Source organism: Rhinatrema bivittatum, chromosome 5, assembly GCF_901001135.1.
Source record: "Rhinatrema bivittatum chromosome 5, aRhiBiv1.1, whole genome shotgun sequence".
Classification (NCBI taxonomy): Eukaryota; Metazoa; Chordata; class Amphibia; order Gymnophiona; family Rhinatrematidae; genus Rhinatrema; species Rhinatrema bivittatum.
Genome location: NC_042619.1, coordinates 123,350,565 through 123,364,367, shown reverse-complemented (window position 1 = coordinate 123,364,367; position 13,803 = coordinate 123,350,565). Strand labels below are relative to the sequence as shown.

Genomic DNA, 13,803 nt, shown 5'->3' with positions numbered 1-13,803 from the left:
GAGGTGGGGGAGGGGATGGATTGATTCTGGAGGTGTGAGTAAAGGAAATGAGGGAGGGGGTTGTGGGGGAGGTGAATGACAGAGAGCAAAGGGAGTTATTCTTCCTGCACTATTTAACTTGATTTTGAAATTAGCATTATTTAAAAACTTTTATATGCCTTTGTTCTGTTTACCATCACAATAGTTTACATTAAAAGGAAATAAAGATACAATATAAAACATAAAGATAAAATTATAAATATGGGCTAAAAATATCATTGAAAGAATCAAATTAATAATAGTGGAAAACAATTTAAAAATGTAAAATAAAAGCAAAATAAAATAAAGCGAATAAAAAAAAACAATCAGCCTCCTTTCACAAAACGTGTCAAGCATATCATTAGAAACTCCTTCAAATCTCACATACTTATCTGCAACAAATTTAATGAGTGAACAGATCGGTCATATCAATCTCAGTCTTCAAAGCCTTTTTAAAAAGCATTGTTTTAAGATGTTTTTTTTAAAGATTTAAAAATCAGCCTGCAATCTCAGGTCAGGTGGCAAAAAGTTCCAAATCTTCAGCCCTGCAACTGAAATAGCTCTCTCTCCTACCTCAGATGGGCTGATTGAATGGAGGGGACAGCCAAAAGGCCTTTATTGGCTAATCTGAGATTTCATTCTGGGGTATAGAAATGTAGGGAGCATTAAGCCATTCAGTATTTTTTCCATAAATAAACTTATGTAAGAGACAGAGTATTTTAAAGTCAATTCTGAATTGTAATATAGTTAGGTTTATTAGCATTGGCTTTATAATCTTGAATTTTAATTTGTGTCTCTATGGGTGGTCTCTTGTATATGAACATATTGTTGGTATGTCTGTGGCAGGATGTTTTGCAATTCCACTCTTGTTCATTTCAGTACTAATGTTCTGTAGAATGCTGGAAGTATCTCTCTCAAATTCTGGAACCTCTGACTTGGAGTTAGAGTTTAATTCTTGTTGAATTATGATTGCCAGTTTTCTTTGTCATTTGTCTAATATGTTAGATCCTTTGGCCATCACTAATTGCAAGTCTGCTGGCCATCAGTATCTTCCACTGCTGCTGCTAGTATCTACAGTAATTCACTTACTGTATTAATATGCTTCTACTACAGTGTTTTGCAACCAGTATGCCATGGCACACTGGTGTGCCATGGAAAAAAGTCACCACTGTCTGATTCTCAGATCCAGACCTGCTCCTGGGCTCTGCTCTTAGCATTTCACAGCAACAAGAGCTACCAACATTGTTCTCAAACATAGGAGCTCCTAAGAACATGTGTAATTATACATGTTCCTACTTTCTAGCTACACCATGAGCCCCAGAGTGTGGGTAATTAATAGGCAATATGCAGGGCATATATAGCTGGGCCCCACTTTTATGCAGCACACACAGTGCACATAACACTCCCTCCTGATCCCCCTCCTTCGAGTCCTTCCAGCCTCTTGTGTCTAATCACTAGAATGAGTGAAATGGGGACAGTGCACTGTGACTCAGTCTTGAGTACTGGAAGCAGTAGCTGTGGAGAAGCTTGGCAGCCACATGCAGCAGCTAAGATAACCATCTCACTTCTCCATTCTCCTGTACTTATTTAGAGGGAATTGGCCCATGATGATGTTCATGCATTTTTCTCTGCCCCTCTTTCCCTTTCCTGTACAATTTGGAAGAGAAATTGGTGGGGTTTTCAGTACTTCTCTAGCTCTTCTTTTGGTCCTGTATATGTCTGCTCTAACTGCTCTATGGAGGTGTGTCACGCAACAGTTTTGTTAATGTTGCTGTTACTTGGCCTTGAAAAGCTTGGGAAACAGTTTACTAAAGGAGTTCTCAGCCTGAGGAATGGGGGTGGTAGAGAGGGGATAGGACCCCTAGAAGGTGCATAGACATCACGGGAGGTGGAACAACAAACATTGCCCTAGTGTCAGCACTGCAGGACGCAGCCTGTTACATGCTGCCTCCTCCCTGTTTACTTATGAGAAGAGTTGGGAACTAGTGTGCTATATCCTTCCTGTTACCAACTCGCCCAATGAAGCAGGGAGGAGCTGGGGATAAACAGCATTGCCTATCTTTTCTTCCCCCAACCTGCCTGAAGGTGGAGAGAAGAGCCACAGAGGTAAGCCACCTGCCCCACTATTGCCAAACAAGAGGAGTCTGAGGGATTTTCTACACTTACATATAATGTATTACTTTCAGAGGGTAAAATTAAATTTTCCCAATGCTGTTCTGGAGACACACCTAGTCAGTCTGGTTTTTAGAATGTCCATAATTAGTTTGTATGCATATTCATTATGGACATCCTGAAAACCAGACTGGTTAGGTGTGCCTCTAGGACAGGGTTGGGAAACAATGGTTAAAAACAAAGCATGGGGATAGGGCTCAAAGTCCTGATAACACATGGTGGGGGAAGGTTTTTAATGTGGTACTGGTTTGAGAATCTCTGCAAATAGGTCAATGAAATTGACTAATTTTCAGTGTGAGCCACTAGAGGTGGCTAACATAGCTCAGCAAGTTGCAACAATTCCTAGTAACAATGAAGGATTAGGCAGGATAAGAGAGAGTGATCCAACCTGCACATGAGCAAAATTGGCAGCAAGCAAGATAAGCCTGGTAATAGGAATAGTGTCGAAGAAATGTACAGTGGCGAAAGGAACCAAAGAGAAGAGATGAGCCAAGTGTGGAAGCAAGAAAAACAAGCCTTTGAAGACAGGACAGACTTAAAGCAAAAAGTAGACTGGCATAAAAACAAATTGTTAAAAGTTTAAACTGACTACCTTTTTACTGCAGGCCTGTAAATTTTATTGCCTCACTGGCACAACTGACAGGAAGAAATTTTGCCCTAATTACAATCCCGGCAGTCTGGTTTCCATTTCCCTGTCTTACACATGTAAGACATCGCCACCATATAGCACTGATATAAACACAAACTGTTTAGGCAGTTCTGACATCTTGTATTTCATTTTGTACCTAAGTGAATTCTTTACTAGAGTAAGAGAAAGCACCATTGTCCCCAGTCATTGAATTCTGAATCCTTTAACTATTTTAGCACCCCATGTCAGTCCAACCATGGCAAGTAAGAGAAAACTAACTCATGCAGGGACAGTGGAACACCTTTTTGGTTGGGAGGGGTCCGTGCCAGTTGTCCCGACTCCACTTCCAACTATCATTGTCTGATATTCATTCTTCATGTAAACCATATTTCTCCAATCTTAAGCTCTTTGCATTAGCTACCTGTGAAAATACATCATTAAAAAGAAATTACTGGCTCAACCTACTGTGTTTTCACAGTTCATAAATGAAAAGTGTAAGCAAGTTTACCAGGTTAAAATGAAAACTATCAAGAACAATAGGGATACTGACCTGATAACCAGCATAAGGGCAGGAACTTAATTTGATATAAATTCAAAACAAAACTCAAATCAGCCCTGGATTCCAGGACTATCAGAAATGAATTGTTATAATTTTTGCCCCTCCTCTTTTAACAATACAAGAGTACAGCCTTGACAACAATTTTTCTTGGCAGAGAAAGGGGAAGAGGAAAAAGGACTGATGAAGGTTCCACTTCTGCCTCAAGCCAATTTTCTTACCACGAAAGATTACAAATATAACATTGTTTATTTACACCACAAAACTTCTCAGTAGTTGCCATTACATTAAACTGCTGCAAAGTGTGTCCATCATGATACTAAACTTAAAGGTCAAAAGATGATATTCTTGACCTGACCTATAAACTAAAGTCAATATGTAATTTAAGCTGTAAACTAAGGCAACTACTAACTGCTTTAACTAACCACTATTTATTTATTTATTTAAAGGCTTTTATATACCGGAGTTCATGCACTAGTGCATACCACTTCGGTTTACACAGAACAAGGAACAGAAAATTACATCAAACAGATTGAACAATTAAACAAATATACAATTACATCCAATGATTGGGTATAAATAACATGGCTAACTTAGTAGGAACTTAGAGTTTGAGGTAAAGGAGAGAAATAGTACCAAGTGGTAACAGAACAATGTTAATAGCTAAATAATAAATATAAATAGTAAATACAAATTCTTATAATAAATACAGGTGCTTACAGATTACAGTCTTCATGAAAAGTTTACGTTTACAGAATAGGGTTAAGTAAATAAGAACTGGCAGTTATTTCTATAGGAGTTTAATTATGTTTAATTATGAATAGTGGGCTATCATATTTAAATTGTTTACTGAAAGATTATGCAAAAATAAAACATCTTTATTATATATTTCCATAATTTCTAGTTTGAATTTAGATTCCACCAAATGGGAGAGGGTTTAAAAGCAAATGTGCTTCATTTACTATATTACTATATAATCTATTGTCATAAAACACAAGAGAACATAAGGGCAGATAACCACACGGCTCATCTAGTCTGCCCAATGTAATTCCTGCTGCACTGGGACAGACCCCAGTTTATCTTCCCCTTCACAGCTAATTATCGTTTATTTATTATCATGCTTTTCCACAGAGTTCAAACCGTGTGACATGGAACTGAATTACAAAGAACGAGAACTGACCTACATAGAACAGGGGTGATCTACAAAGACTTGGATTTACAACTGGAACAAGTAATAGTGAACAATTCACAGAAGGTTACAATATACAGCTTAATAACCAAACGATTTCTGTTATCGTTTGTATCTTTTTTTTTTTTTGCGGTTTCCATTGCATCCGCGCCAGGTTCCCTAAGAACATGCCATACTGGGTCAGACCAAGGGTCCATCAAGCCCAGCATCCTGTTTCCAACAGTGGCCAATCCAGGCCATAAGAACCTGGCAAGTACCCAAAAACTAAGTCTATTCCATGTTACCGTTGCTAATGGCAGTGGCTATTTTCTAAGTCAACTTAATTAATAGCAGGTAATGGACTTCTCCTCCAAGAACTTATCCAATCCTTTTTTAAACACAGCTACTCTTCCTTAGTTCCCCCCTAGTCAGTAGGATGGCGCGGTAAATTTTATACCTTCTTTGCGGTCGTTTCCTGGGGTTTTTGAAGTTGGTGTCTGCCCTGCAGACACCAACTTCATGGTGTCTCCGCTTTCATGTATTAACCATCCTGTGTGATAGCAAGCTTTCTAAAAAGGCTCTAAACATGGAACAGAAATTAGAAGGTACACATTTCAAAAGCTAAAGTTTTTTTGGTTTTTTTTAATAGCATCATTGTTAAGGACCAGCTTTGTTCCCCTCTTTTCACTGTAACAGAAAGTCCACTGAACGTAAACATTGATATGGCCTGAAACTGCAACCTCCTGCTCCTCCCCCGGCGGCTCAGCATAAACTTAACTCGGGGACTGACAACATTTCAGCGTGCTGCTCGAGCACGAGCGCTGCCGGGTAAGGCTCCGAGACTTCCAAGCATCCCTCCCCCGCCTCCCCGGGGGTCAACGCGTCCGAAGGACGAGGCTCCGAGCCTCGGCCGCCCATGTAACCCCTGCAGAGGCTCCTCTTCCAGACAGCGCGGGCCTCCTCCGACACCGTCCGACTCGCGAGGGGGAGGAGACCGGCGGCTAACGCTGGGAGCTCCGCGGGCGTCAGAGCGGGGAAGGAAAGAGACGCCGCCGCCTTTCTTGTCCCTTCGCTACCGACTCCAGGGCCGAGCCGCTCCCCGCCCCCCTTCGAGCACTGCCCGGGTCCTTACCTTAGTAGCGGCGCTCAGCGCCGTTCGGGCGCCTTTGGTTTTCAGCCCGGCCGACAGCCGGCTGCAGATCATGGAGGCCGCCATCCCTCCAAACGCCTCGCCCCAACCTTCCGCCTACTGCGCAGGCGTCGGCGGTATCTTCGAGCGTGGAAAAGGCCAAGAGCGACCATGTAGACATCTGAGCGCTACACTCTATGATCCTCGAGGCCTCTCAATCTGGGATCTCGGGAATTGGATCATCCTATGAGAGAGACAGGGGAGAAATGCTGGGGGGGGGGGGAAAGAGGTAAGAAGCAGAGGGCAGATGCTGGAGAAGAAAAATATTGGGGATTTGTGGCGGCAAGGAATAAGAAATGTGGGGGATGAGAAGGAAGGTATTGTAGAGATGATCCAGAGATGGAGGAACTGTAGGAGGTGAAGGAGATGGGAAACTAAGAAAAGGAAAGAAAGGGTAGGAGCGAGGAAATGGAGTTGAGGGGTGGGTGAGAGACCTTAAAGTATGAAAAAACGCTGCAAAGGAATAAAAAGAGATGGTAGTGGAAGGAAAAGAGATGGAAACAGAAGAAAAATGGGAAGTGAGGGCATGTGTATGATAAATCAGGGAAAGTGCAAGGGTATTGGACACCCTAGGCAACCCATCTGTATTGCACATACAACCCGTTCCCCCACCCCAAGACATACCTACTAGTCACCACTCTGATGGGCAACCAATAGAGCCCATCCAATCACCAGCAGGATGGGCTCTGCTGGTTGCCCCAGGCTTCCTATAATGTTGACACCACTGCCCCGCTCCCCCCAAGATGTGTCACTCTAGGCAGCCATCTAGTTCTCCCAATAGAAGCACCAGCCCTATGGGGAATGGAGAGAGAGAAAGGAGCTGGTGAGCCTGACATCAGTGTCAGGAAAAATGGTTAAAACTTTTATAAAGAACAAAATTATATACGTGGTCATGACTGCTACTACCTAGTGATTAATACCCTTATTCAATAAACATTCACACGGTTAATGAGACTCCAACATTGCTCTATGCTTCAACGGCAAGAGGAAATGTGGAAAAGAGGATTTCATTCAGGCATCAACCAACAAGGTAGCACAGTCTGGGTAAACAAGCGTGGGAGTAGCTTGCTTATTGCGGCAGTTACTACCCCAAACCAATTAAGCCTGATACTTCACTTTCAATGCATATCCAGTGTAAATTTCTGCTTCAACGGCAGGGGGGGTGAAGAAAAGAGGATTTACATTCAGACAACAACCAACAAGGACTGAATTGCACAGTCTGGGTAAACAAATAAGCGTGGGAGTAGCTTGCTTGTTGCTGCGGTTACTACCCCAAACCAATTTAAGCCTGTTACTTCACTTGGAAAGCATATCCAGCGCAGCTCACTGCTTCAACAGCAGGGGGAATGAAGAAATAGGAGTTACATCCAGCCAACATCTAACAAGGCATTGATCTGAGCAGTATGACTATACAAACATCGGGGTAACTTTCTCAATACGACGGTTATTACCCTCAAACATTAAGCATTTTACTTCACTTTGATTCAGCTCCAACACTGCTCTCTGCATCAGTGGCGGGGGTGGAAGGAAATTAGAATAAAAAAGCTACCAATAAGGGCCCTGAACTCAGCGGTCGGAGTAACAGATAAGTATGAGAAAATAAGTGTGAAAGCTTGCTGGGCAGACTGGATGGGCCTATTGGTCTTCTTCTGCCGTCATTTCTAAGTTTCTATGTTTCATAGTTTATTTATTTATTTAAAGATTTTTTTATATACCGGGGCACGTTAAATAACATCACCCCAGTTCACAGTGTAACGTAACATAGCAACAAGCTTTACAATATTTTAATGACAAGCAAACAGTAAGTAAACTAAGTCAACTCAAGAAAGGTGAATAAATAATTAACTCATAAAGTGAGTCAAGGAAAGAATTTTTTTTTTTGTTTTTTTTACTATTAACAAGATAGCAGGATTTAATCAGAGGGTGAAAGGGAGGGGAACGATAAGGGGGTGAGGTGGGAGGAGGTTGAGGGGAGGGTGGGGGGGGGGGGACAGGGATGTAGGAGGAGGCGAGGGTGAGGGGGGGTCAGAGGTTGTTTATTAAGACAAAGCCAAAATGGATTTAGCCAAGGGAAGTCTTGCCTCATCAGTCTGCTACATTCTTTTGAAGGCGTGAATAAACACTTGTATAAAGGTCAGCCAGTTGATATAGTGTATCTGGATTTTCAGAAAACGTTTGGCAAAGTACCTCATGAAGAAATTAAAAAGGCATTGGTTATTAGGCAATGTTCTATTGGACTGAGAACTGGTTAAAAGATTAAAAAAAAAAAAAAAAAACAAGAGTACAGCTAAATGGTTAATTTTCTCAATGGAGAAAGGTGAATAGTGGAGTGCCCCAGAGATCTGTATTTGGACCACTGCTTTTTAACATATTTATAAATGACCTAGAGATGGGAACAATGAGTGAGATGATCAAATATGCTGATGATACAAAATTATTCAAATTTGTTAAATCATAAGAATTCTGAGAAATTGCAAAGGATCTTGCAAGACTGGGAGATTTGACATCCAAATGGTAGATAACATTTAATGTAGACAAGTGCAAAATGCATGTACGGAAGAGCAATCAAATTGAAGCCACACAATGCAAGTTTCCATATTGGGAGTCACCATCCATGAAAAGGATCTAGGCATCATCGTGGATAATATGTTGAAATCCTCTGCTCAGTGTACTGGAGCAGCCAACAAAGCAATTAGAATGGTAGGAATTATTAGTAAAGGAATGGAGAATAAAACTGAGGGTATCATAATGTCTTTCTATTACTCCATGGTGAGACCACACTTTAAATAGTGTTTGCATTCTGGTCAATGCATCTCAAACAAGATATAGTGGAATTAGAATAAATATAGAGAAGGGTGTCCAAAATGATAAAGGGAATAAGACAATTCCCCTAGGAGGAAAGGCTAATGAGGTTAGGACTCCAGCTTAGAGAAGAGACATTTGAGGGGAGATATGATAGAGGTTTATAAAATAATGAATGGAGTGGAATGGGTAAACACGAATTGGTTGTTTACACTTTCAAACAGTACTAAAACTAGGGAACACAATGAAGTTACTAGTTAATACATGTATGACAAATAGGAGAAAATATTTTTTTACTCAACACTAATTTAACACTGGAATTCATTGCCGAAGAATATGGTGAAAGCTGTTAGGGGCAGATTTTCAAAGGGATACACGCGTAAGATATGCGGGTACCCCCCGAAAACCAAGCTCCCCCTGCATACGTAAGTCCCGGGGCTTTCCTGGGGGGGGGGGGGCGTGTCACGACGGCACATCATCTGGGGGCAGGGTGTGGTTCCGGCACGGAGGCGTTTGGGGGGCGTGGCCGAGGCCTCCGAAACCGCTCCCAGGCCAGGGAATCGTGTGCCGGCCGGCGCACGCGAGGGCGTAACTTTTCTAACAAAGGTAGGGGGGTTTAGATAGGGCTGGGGGGGGTGGAAGGAAAGTTCCCTCCTAGGGAGCGGCCTCGGAGGGAACGGAGGCAGGCTGCGTGGCTCGGCGCGCACAGGCTGCCGATTTTGGGCAGCCTTGTGCGCGCCAACCCCAGATTTTAAAAGATACGCGCAGCTACGCGCATATCTATTAAAATCTGGCGTACATTTGTTTGCGCCGGTCACGCGAACAAAAGTACGCGTGGGCGCAATTTTTTAAAATCTACCCTAAGTGTAGTTGGGTTAAAAAAAGGTTTGGACAAGTTCTTGGAAGAAAAGTCCGTAAACCAGTATTAAGGTGGAGTTGCAGAAATTCACTGCCTATCCCTGGCATAAGCAGCATGAAATCTATTGACCCTTTGGGATCCTGCCAGGTACTTGTGACCTGGATTGGACACTGTTTGAAACAGGATATTGGGCTTGATAGACCTTTGGTGTGACCCATTATGGCAAGTCTTATGTTCTTATTTTGGGGAAGGAAAGAGAGGGAGAGGACGCTGGATTAGGGTGGGGAAGGAAGAAGTTCATTGTGATAATGGATGAAGAAAGGAGGGGAAAGCACAGGAGAAAGGGGGACGAGGAAAGGAAAGCATGAAAAAATAGGAAGAAATGACAAAAAGAAGATAAAGAGAAGTAGGCAAAGCAGAAAGAAGAAAAAGGAAGTAGGAACTGAAACAGAAAAAGGAAGGAGGACACAAAATCAGGAGGCAGAGATGGAACAAAGGGAAAATGGAGAACAAGCAAAGATAGAGGAAATACATAAAATTGCAGACACAGTGGGGTGGATTTTCAGAGCCCGGGGCTTTGGAAAAGGGGCGGGGAGAGGGCGTGTCGGGGGCATGCTGTGGCATTTCAGGGGCGGGCCCGGGGGCGTGGTGCCGGCCTCTGGACCAGCCCCCGGGACCAGAACATGGAGCGGGGCTGCCGGCCGGCGCGCACAAAGTTACGCCTGCTGAAAGCCGACAAAGCTAGGGGGGGTTAGATAGGGCCGGGGGGGTGGGTTAGGTAGGGGAGGGGAAGGTGGGGGGAGGGCGAAGGAAAGTTCCCTCCGAGGCCGCTCCAAAATTGGAGCGGCCTCGGAAGGAACAGGCAGTGCGCGCTGGGCTCGGCGAGCACAGGTTGCACAAATGTGCACCCCCTTGTGCGCGCCGACCCCGGATTTTATAAGATATGCGCCTGGTGCGAACAAAAGTACGCGATCGCGTATTTTTTTAAGATCTACCCCAGTGGTCTTATTGCCAAAAATATTGTATATGCTGCAAAGTCTTCCTGTATGGATACAGGAAAAAATTTTGAACTGTAAAAGTCAATCCTTAAATTTATTTTACTTTGAAAAAAGCTAAAATAAGTAAAGTAAATTGGTTCTTCAGAAATGGAAAGGTGATATAGAATTTCCTGACATTACAGTCTATGATTTAGCATGTCAAATGTTACATATTTGATTGGCTAATGGAAAAGAATAAATTTTCTGACAGATGAGCAAATGATCACACTGTACTCAAACGCATTTTACGCACAAAAAAATGTACCCATTGAAACTAGTAGCAATATATTGGTTAAAATGGTAAAAGAAACTTGGAAAAAAATTCTGTCATCTTTGCAAAAAGCAAACTTCAATATCTTTGTTTTTACCATTGCTAATTAATGGGGATTTTCTACTAAGCATGACTAAAAATGTGTAAGTTGGACTAGGTTTAGTGTTAATACTATTCAGGTTCTTCTTTTATATGCTGAAAGAGGAGTAATATCTTTCCCAAGATTACAAGAGAAAGCTAACATTTCACAAAAAAAAAGTTCACCTTACAAGCTACACACAAAAAGACGTATCCACCACAATTTATATTAATGATTTAAGGGACCTTCATATCATCCCCTCACTTTGATATCTTTTAGAGCCTTACCTAATGCTCCATCGATAAATCAAAGGGGTAGTCTTTTAATCATTGGTCCAATATTTTTAACTGAAGCGTTTTCACCCACCGAATCTCTGGAGGGTGAAAACGCGATGTGAAAGAAAAAGAGATGAGTAGTCCCTTCAGTCAGTAAGACTAAAACGGGACTGAACGAATAAATATCCTGGATTGAATATATGCTGATTCTAGCCCCTGAAGCAGCATTTTGCGAAACATGGTACCATGTTGGGCATGAATTAACTTCAAAAAACGGGGAAGTAGTGCACTTTTTTAATATTCAAAATTTTTTTCAAAAAATTGTTAAAAATATTGGACCAATGATTAATAGAATACCCCTTTGATTCATCGATCAAGGCTCTAAAATATATCAAAGTGAGAGGATGATATGAAGGTCCCTTAAATCATTAATATAAATTGTGGTGGATACGTCTTTCTGCGTGTAATTGTTACATCGTATTGCCCATTAAGGCTTTTTTTTTATATTATTGCACCTTACAAGCTAGGCATTATATTGGGTCAAGCAAATTAAATGTTAATAGTCTATTTAACAATATGTTGGAAAATACTCTAGCTTTTATTTAAAAAAAAAAAAGAAGTTAGGATTATAGTACAATTATAGATTATACAATTATAGATTGTTTATTGTTCTATGTACACCATGTATATGGTAATTCTAATGTTGGTTATCTGTAAACCGAAGCGATATGTACTAGTACATGATCTTCGGTATATAAAAGTCTTTAAATAAATAAACAAACAAACAAACATGAATGAATGAATGAATGAATGAATGAATGAAAATCAGAGAGAAGATGAACAAAGAATGAAAAATATAAACTAACTGGATCAGCAAATTAACAGAGGCGAAGGCTATGTGTGTTGTTAAGTAGGCACATACATCAAGTTCTAATAGCATTAGGTAAGATACAATTTAATAAATTCTTCATGGAGTCTTTATAGATTAATATCATGGATTGAAAATGGGATGTTTGGAGACACCATTGTGTGAGGGAGTCTTGCTACTCTGATCCATAATTTTTTGAATTGTCATAAAAATTTTCTGACAACAGATTATTGAAATCCTAGATAGCATTGTAAATTACAAGATTACCTTTAATATGATTTTATTTCTAATGGGGCAGCAAGTTCTGGGAGTTCAAAAGTGTGATGGCAGCCTGGAAAGTAATTTAAATATATTGAATTGCTAAATCTACATTCCCCAAATTTGATATTTTTTGAGAGCCTGTAATATCACCTATATTGGAAATGTAATTTCTGGATGTCTGCAACCCTAGGTGTCATCGGAGCAAGTATTTTATTACATCGGAGAAAGCCAACATTTGGGCAATTGTCAAGTTGCCAGCGATGAGGAGGCGACCCTGAAGCTGGAAGAGTTGAGTACAGAAAATAGCTGGGGGGGGGGAGAGAAGGGGCATAACTAAACAAATAGTGATGTATAAAAATAATCATCGAAATAATTACAAAAAAACAATTGAACTCCTCTCCCCGGGTCTCCATGGACCCATCTGGGAATGTTGTCTGCGGGGAGCCGGGCAGAATTAAAAATGAATGAAAAAGGGGAAGGCAAAAAAAAAAAGCTCAAATGCTGGTACCGCATGTGGAAGGTAACTATATAGATTTTATTCCCGATTGTAAACGTCACTTTTCATTTTGCCTTCGTTATTAAGCAAGAATGCATCTTACACCACCACCACCAACAACAACAAAAAAGTGAAACCGTGCTCTAGTTTGTGATTAAAATAAAACTGAATACGTCACTTCCTTCCCGCAGCCCACACCGCGCGGGCAGCCCAGGGGTCGTTGCTCGGAATGGACGGCAAGAGGCGGCCAGGGGTCGGAGTGGGGGTCGTTGTTACCAGCCCCGTGCACCCTGGCTGCGTCCTGCTGGGGCGGAGGAAAGGCTCCACGGGCTCGGGGCTTTTCCAGCTGCCGGGTGGGCATTTAGAATTTGGGTAAGTGAAAGCCGAGGTGCCGGCGGCAGAGAGGACGCGAGTGAATCCGATACCTGAGCTCCAGTCAGGGAAAGGAACAGTCCCCCTTCTTCCACCCCGGCACTCGAGCCAGGCAGAGGCCTACAAACTATTGCACCGATGCCTCTGTAAAAAGGGCAATAACGCGGCCGCTTCTATGGGCAGCTATTGCCGCCGCTGCTGTGGGATAGGAACTCGTGTTCTTTCCGCTGTCAGTCCAGACTGTGCTAAACGACCTCATCTGCAGATATATTTTTTTTTTATGTCGTTCGGGGGCAGGATGCATGGTTAGGGAAATCGCTGCGATTTTTTTGGATGTGAGCCGCAGACCCTTGGGGCAGCAGGCTGTGTGAACATTTACTATCTTCCAGCTGTACTGAATCTCTCTAGGCAGAGAACAGCTTTCTGATTCAGCCCATCCCTTCCCATGCAGCTGTGTGGGGAGGGGGGCGAGCCTGAAGCAGGTATAGCAGCCCTTCCTCTCCTGTAAATCAGGGACAAGAGGGGAGGGATGAGTTTGGAGTAGACAACGAAAGGGGAGGGGGTGCTGAATGGGGGATCATTGGAGGAGTGAGGATAAAGGCTGGGTGATGAGACTTATCAGCTGGGGCCTTTGCACCTTTGTCTAAGAGAGGGGAACAGAGGGAGAAGGGTAGTGTTTGTGTGTGGTTTGTGATTATGCCAAATTGGATAGGAGATTCTCTGAACCTCCCCACCCTAAAGATTCTCTCTCC

The 13,803-nt window shown here is 42.2% G+C and overlaps 2 protein-coding genes across 4 annotated transcripts in view; one reads left to right on the top strand and one right to left on the bottom strand.

The window, feature by feature from the left end:
* SUCLA2 (succinate-CoA ligase ADP-forming beta subunit) overlaps positions 1-5,826 on the bottom strand; it is a 170,861-nt gene extending 165,035 nt beyond the window's left edge. For both annotated transcript variants that reach the window (XM_029602875.1, XM_029602874.1), the window contains exon 1: positions 5,675-5,826. In XM_029602875.1, coding sequence (XP_029458735.1) covers positions 5,675-5,758 — 84 coding nt within the window. In that variant the 5' untranslated portion in view covers positions 5,759-5,826. The remainder of the gene's footprint in view (positions 1-5,674) is intronic.
* A 7,026-nt stretch (positions 5,827-12,852) lies between these two features.
* The window catches only part of NUDT15 (nudix hydrolase 15), a 29,650-nt gene continuing 28,699 nt past the window's right edge, over positions 12,853-13,803 (top strand). Inside the window, exon 1 of one of the 2 annotated variants that reach the window (XM_029602873.1) lies at positions 12,853-13,051. In XM_029602873.1, the coding sequence (XP_029458733.1) occupies positions 12,909-13,051 (143 nt within the window). In that variant the 5' untranslated portion in view covers positions 12,853-12,908. The remainder of the gene's footprint in view (positions 13,052-13,803) is intronic. The other variant, XM_029602872.1, reaches the window with a different exon arrangement.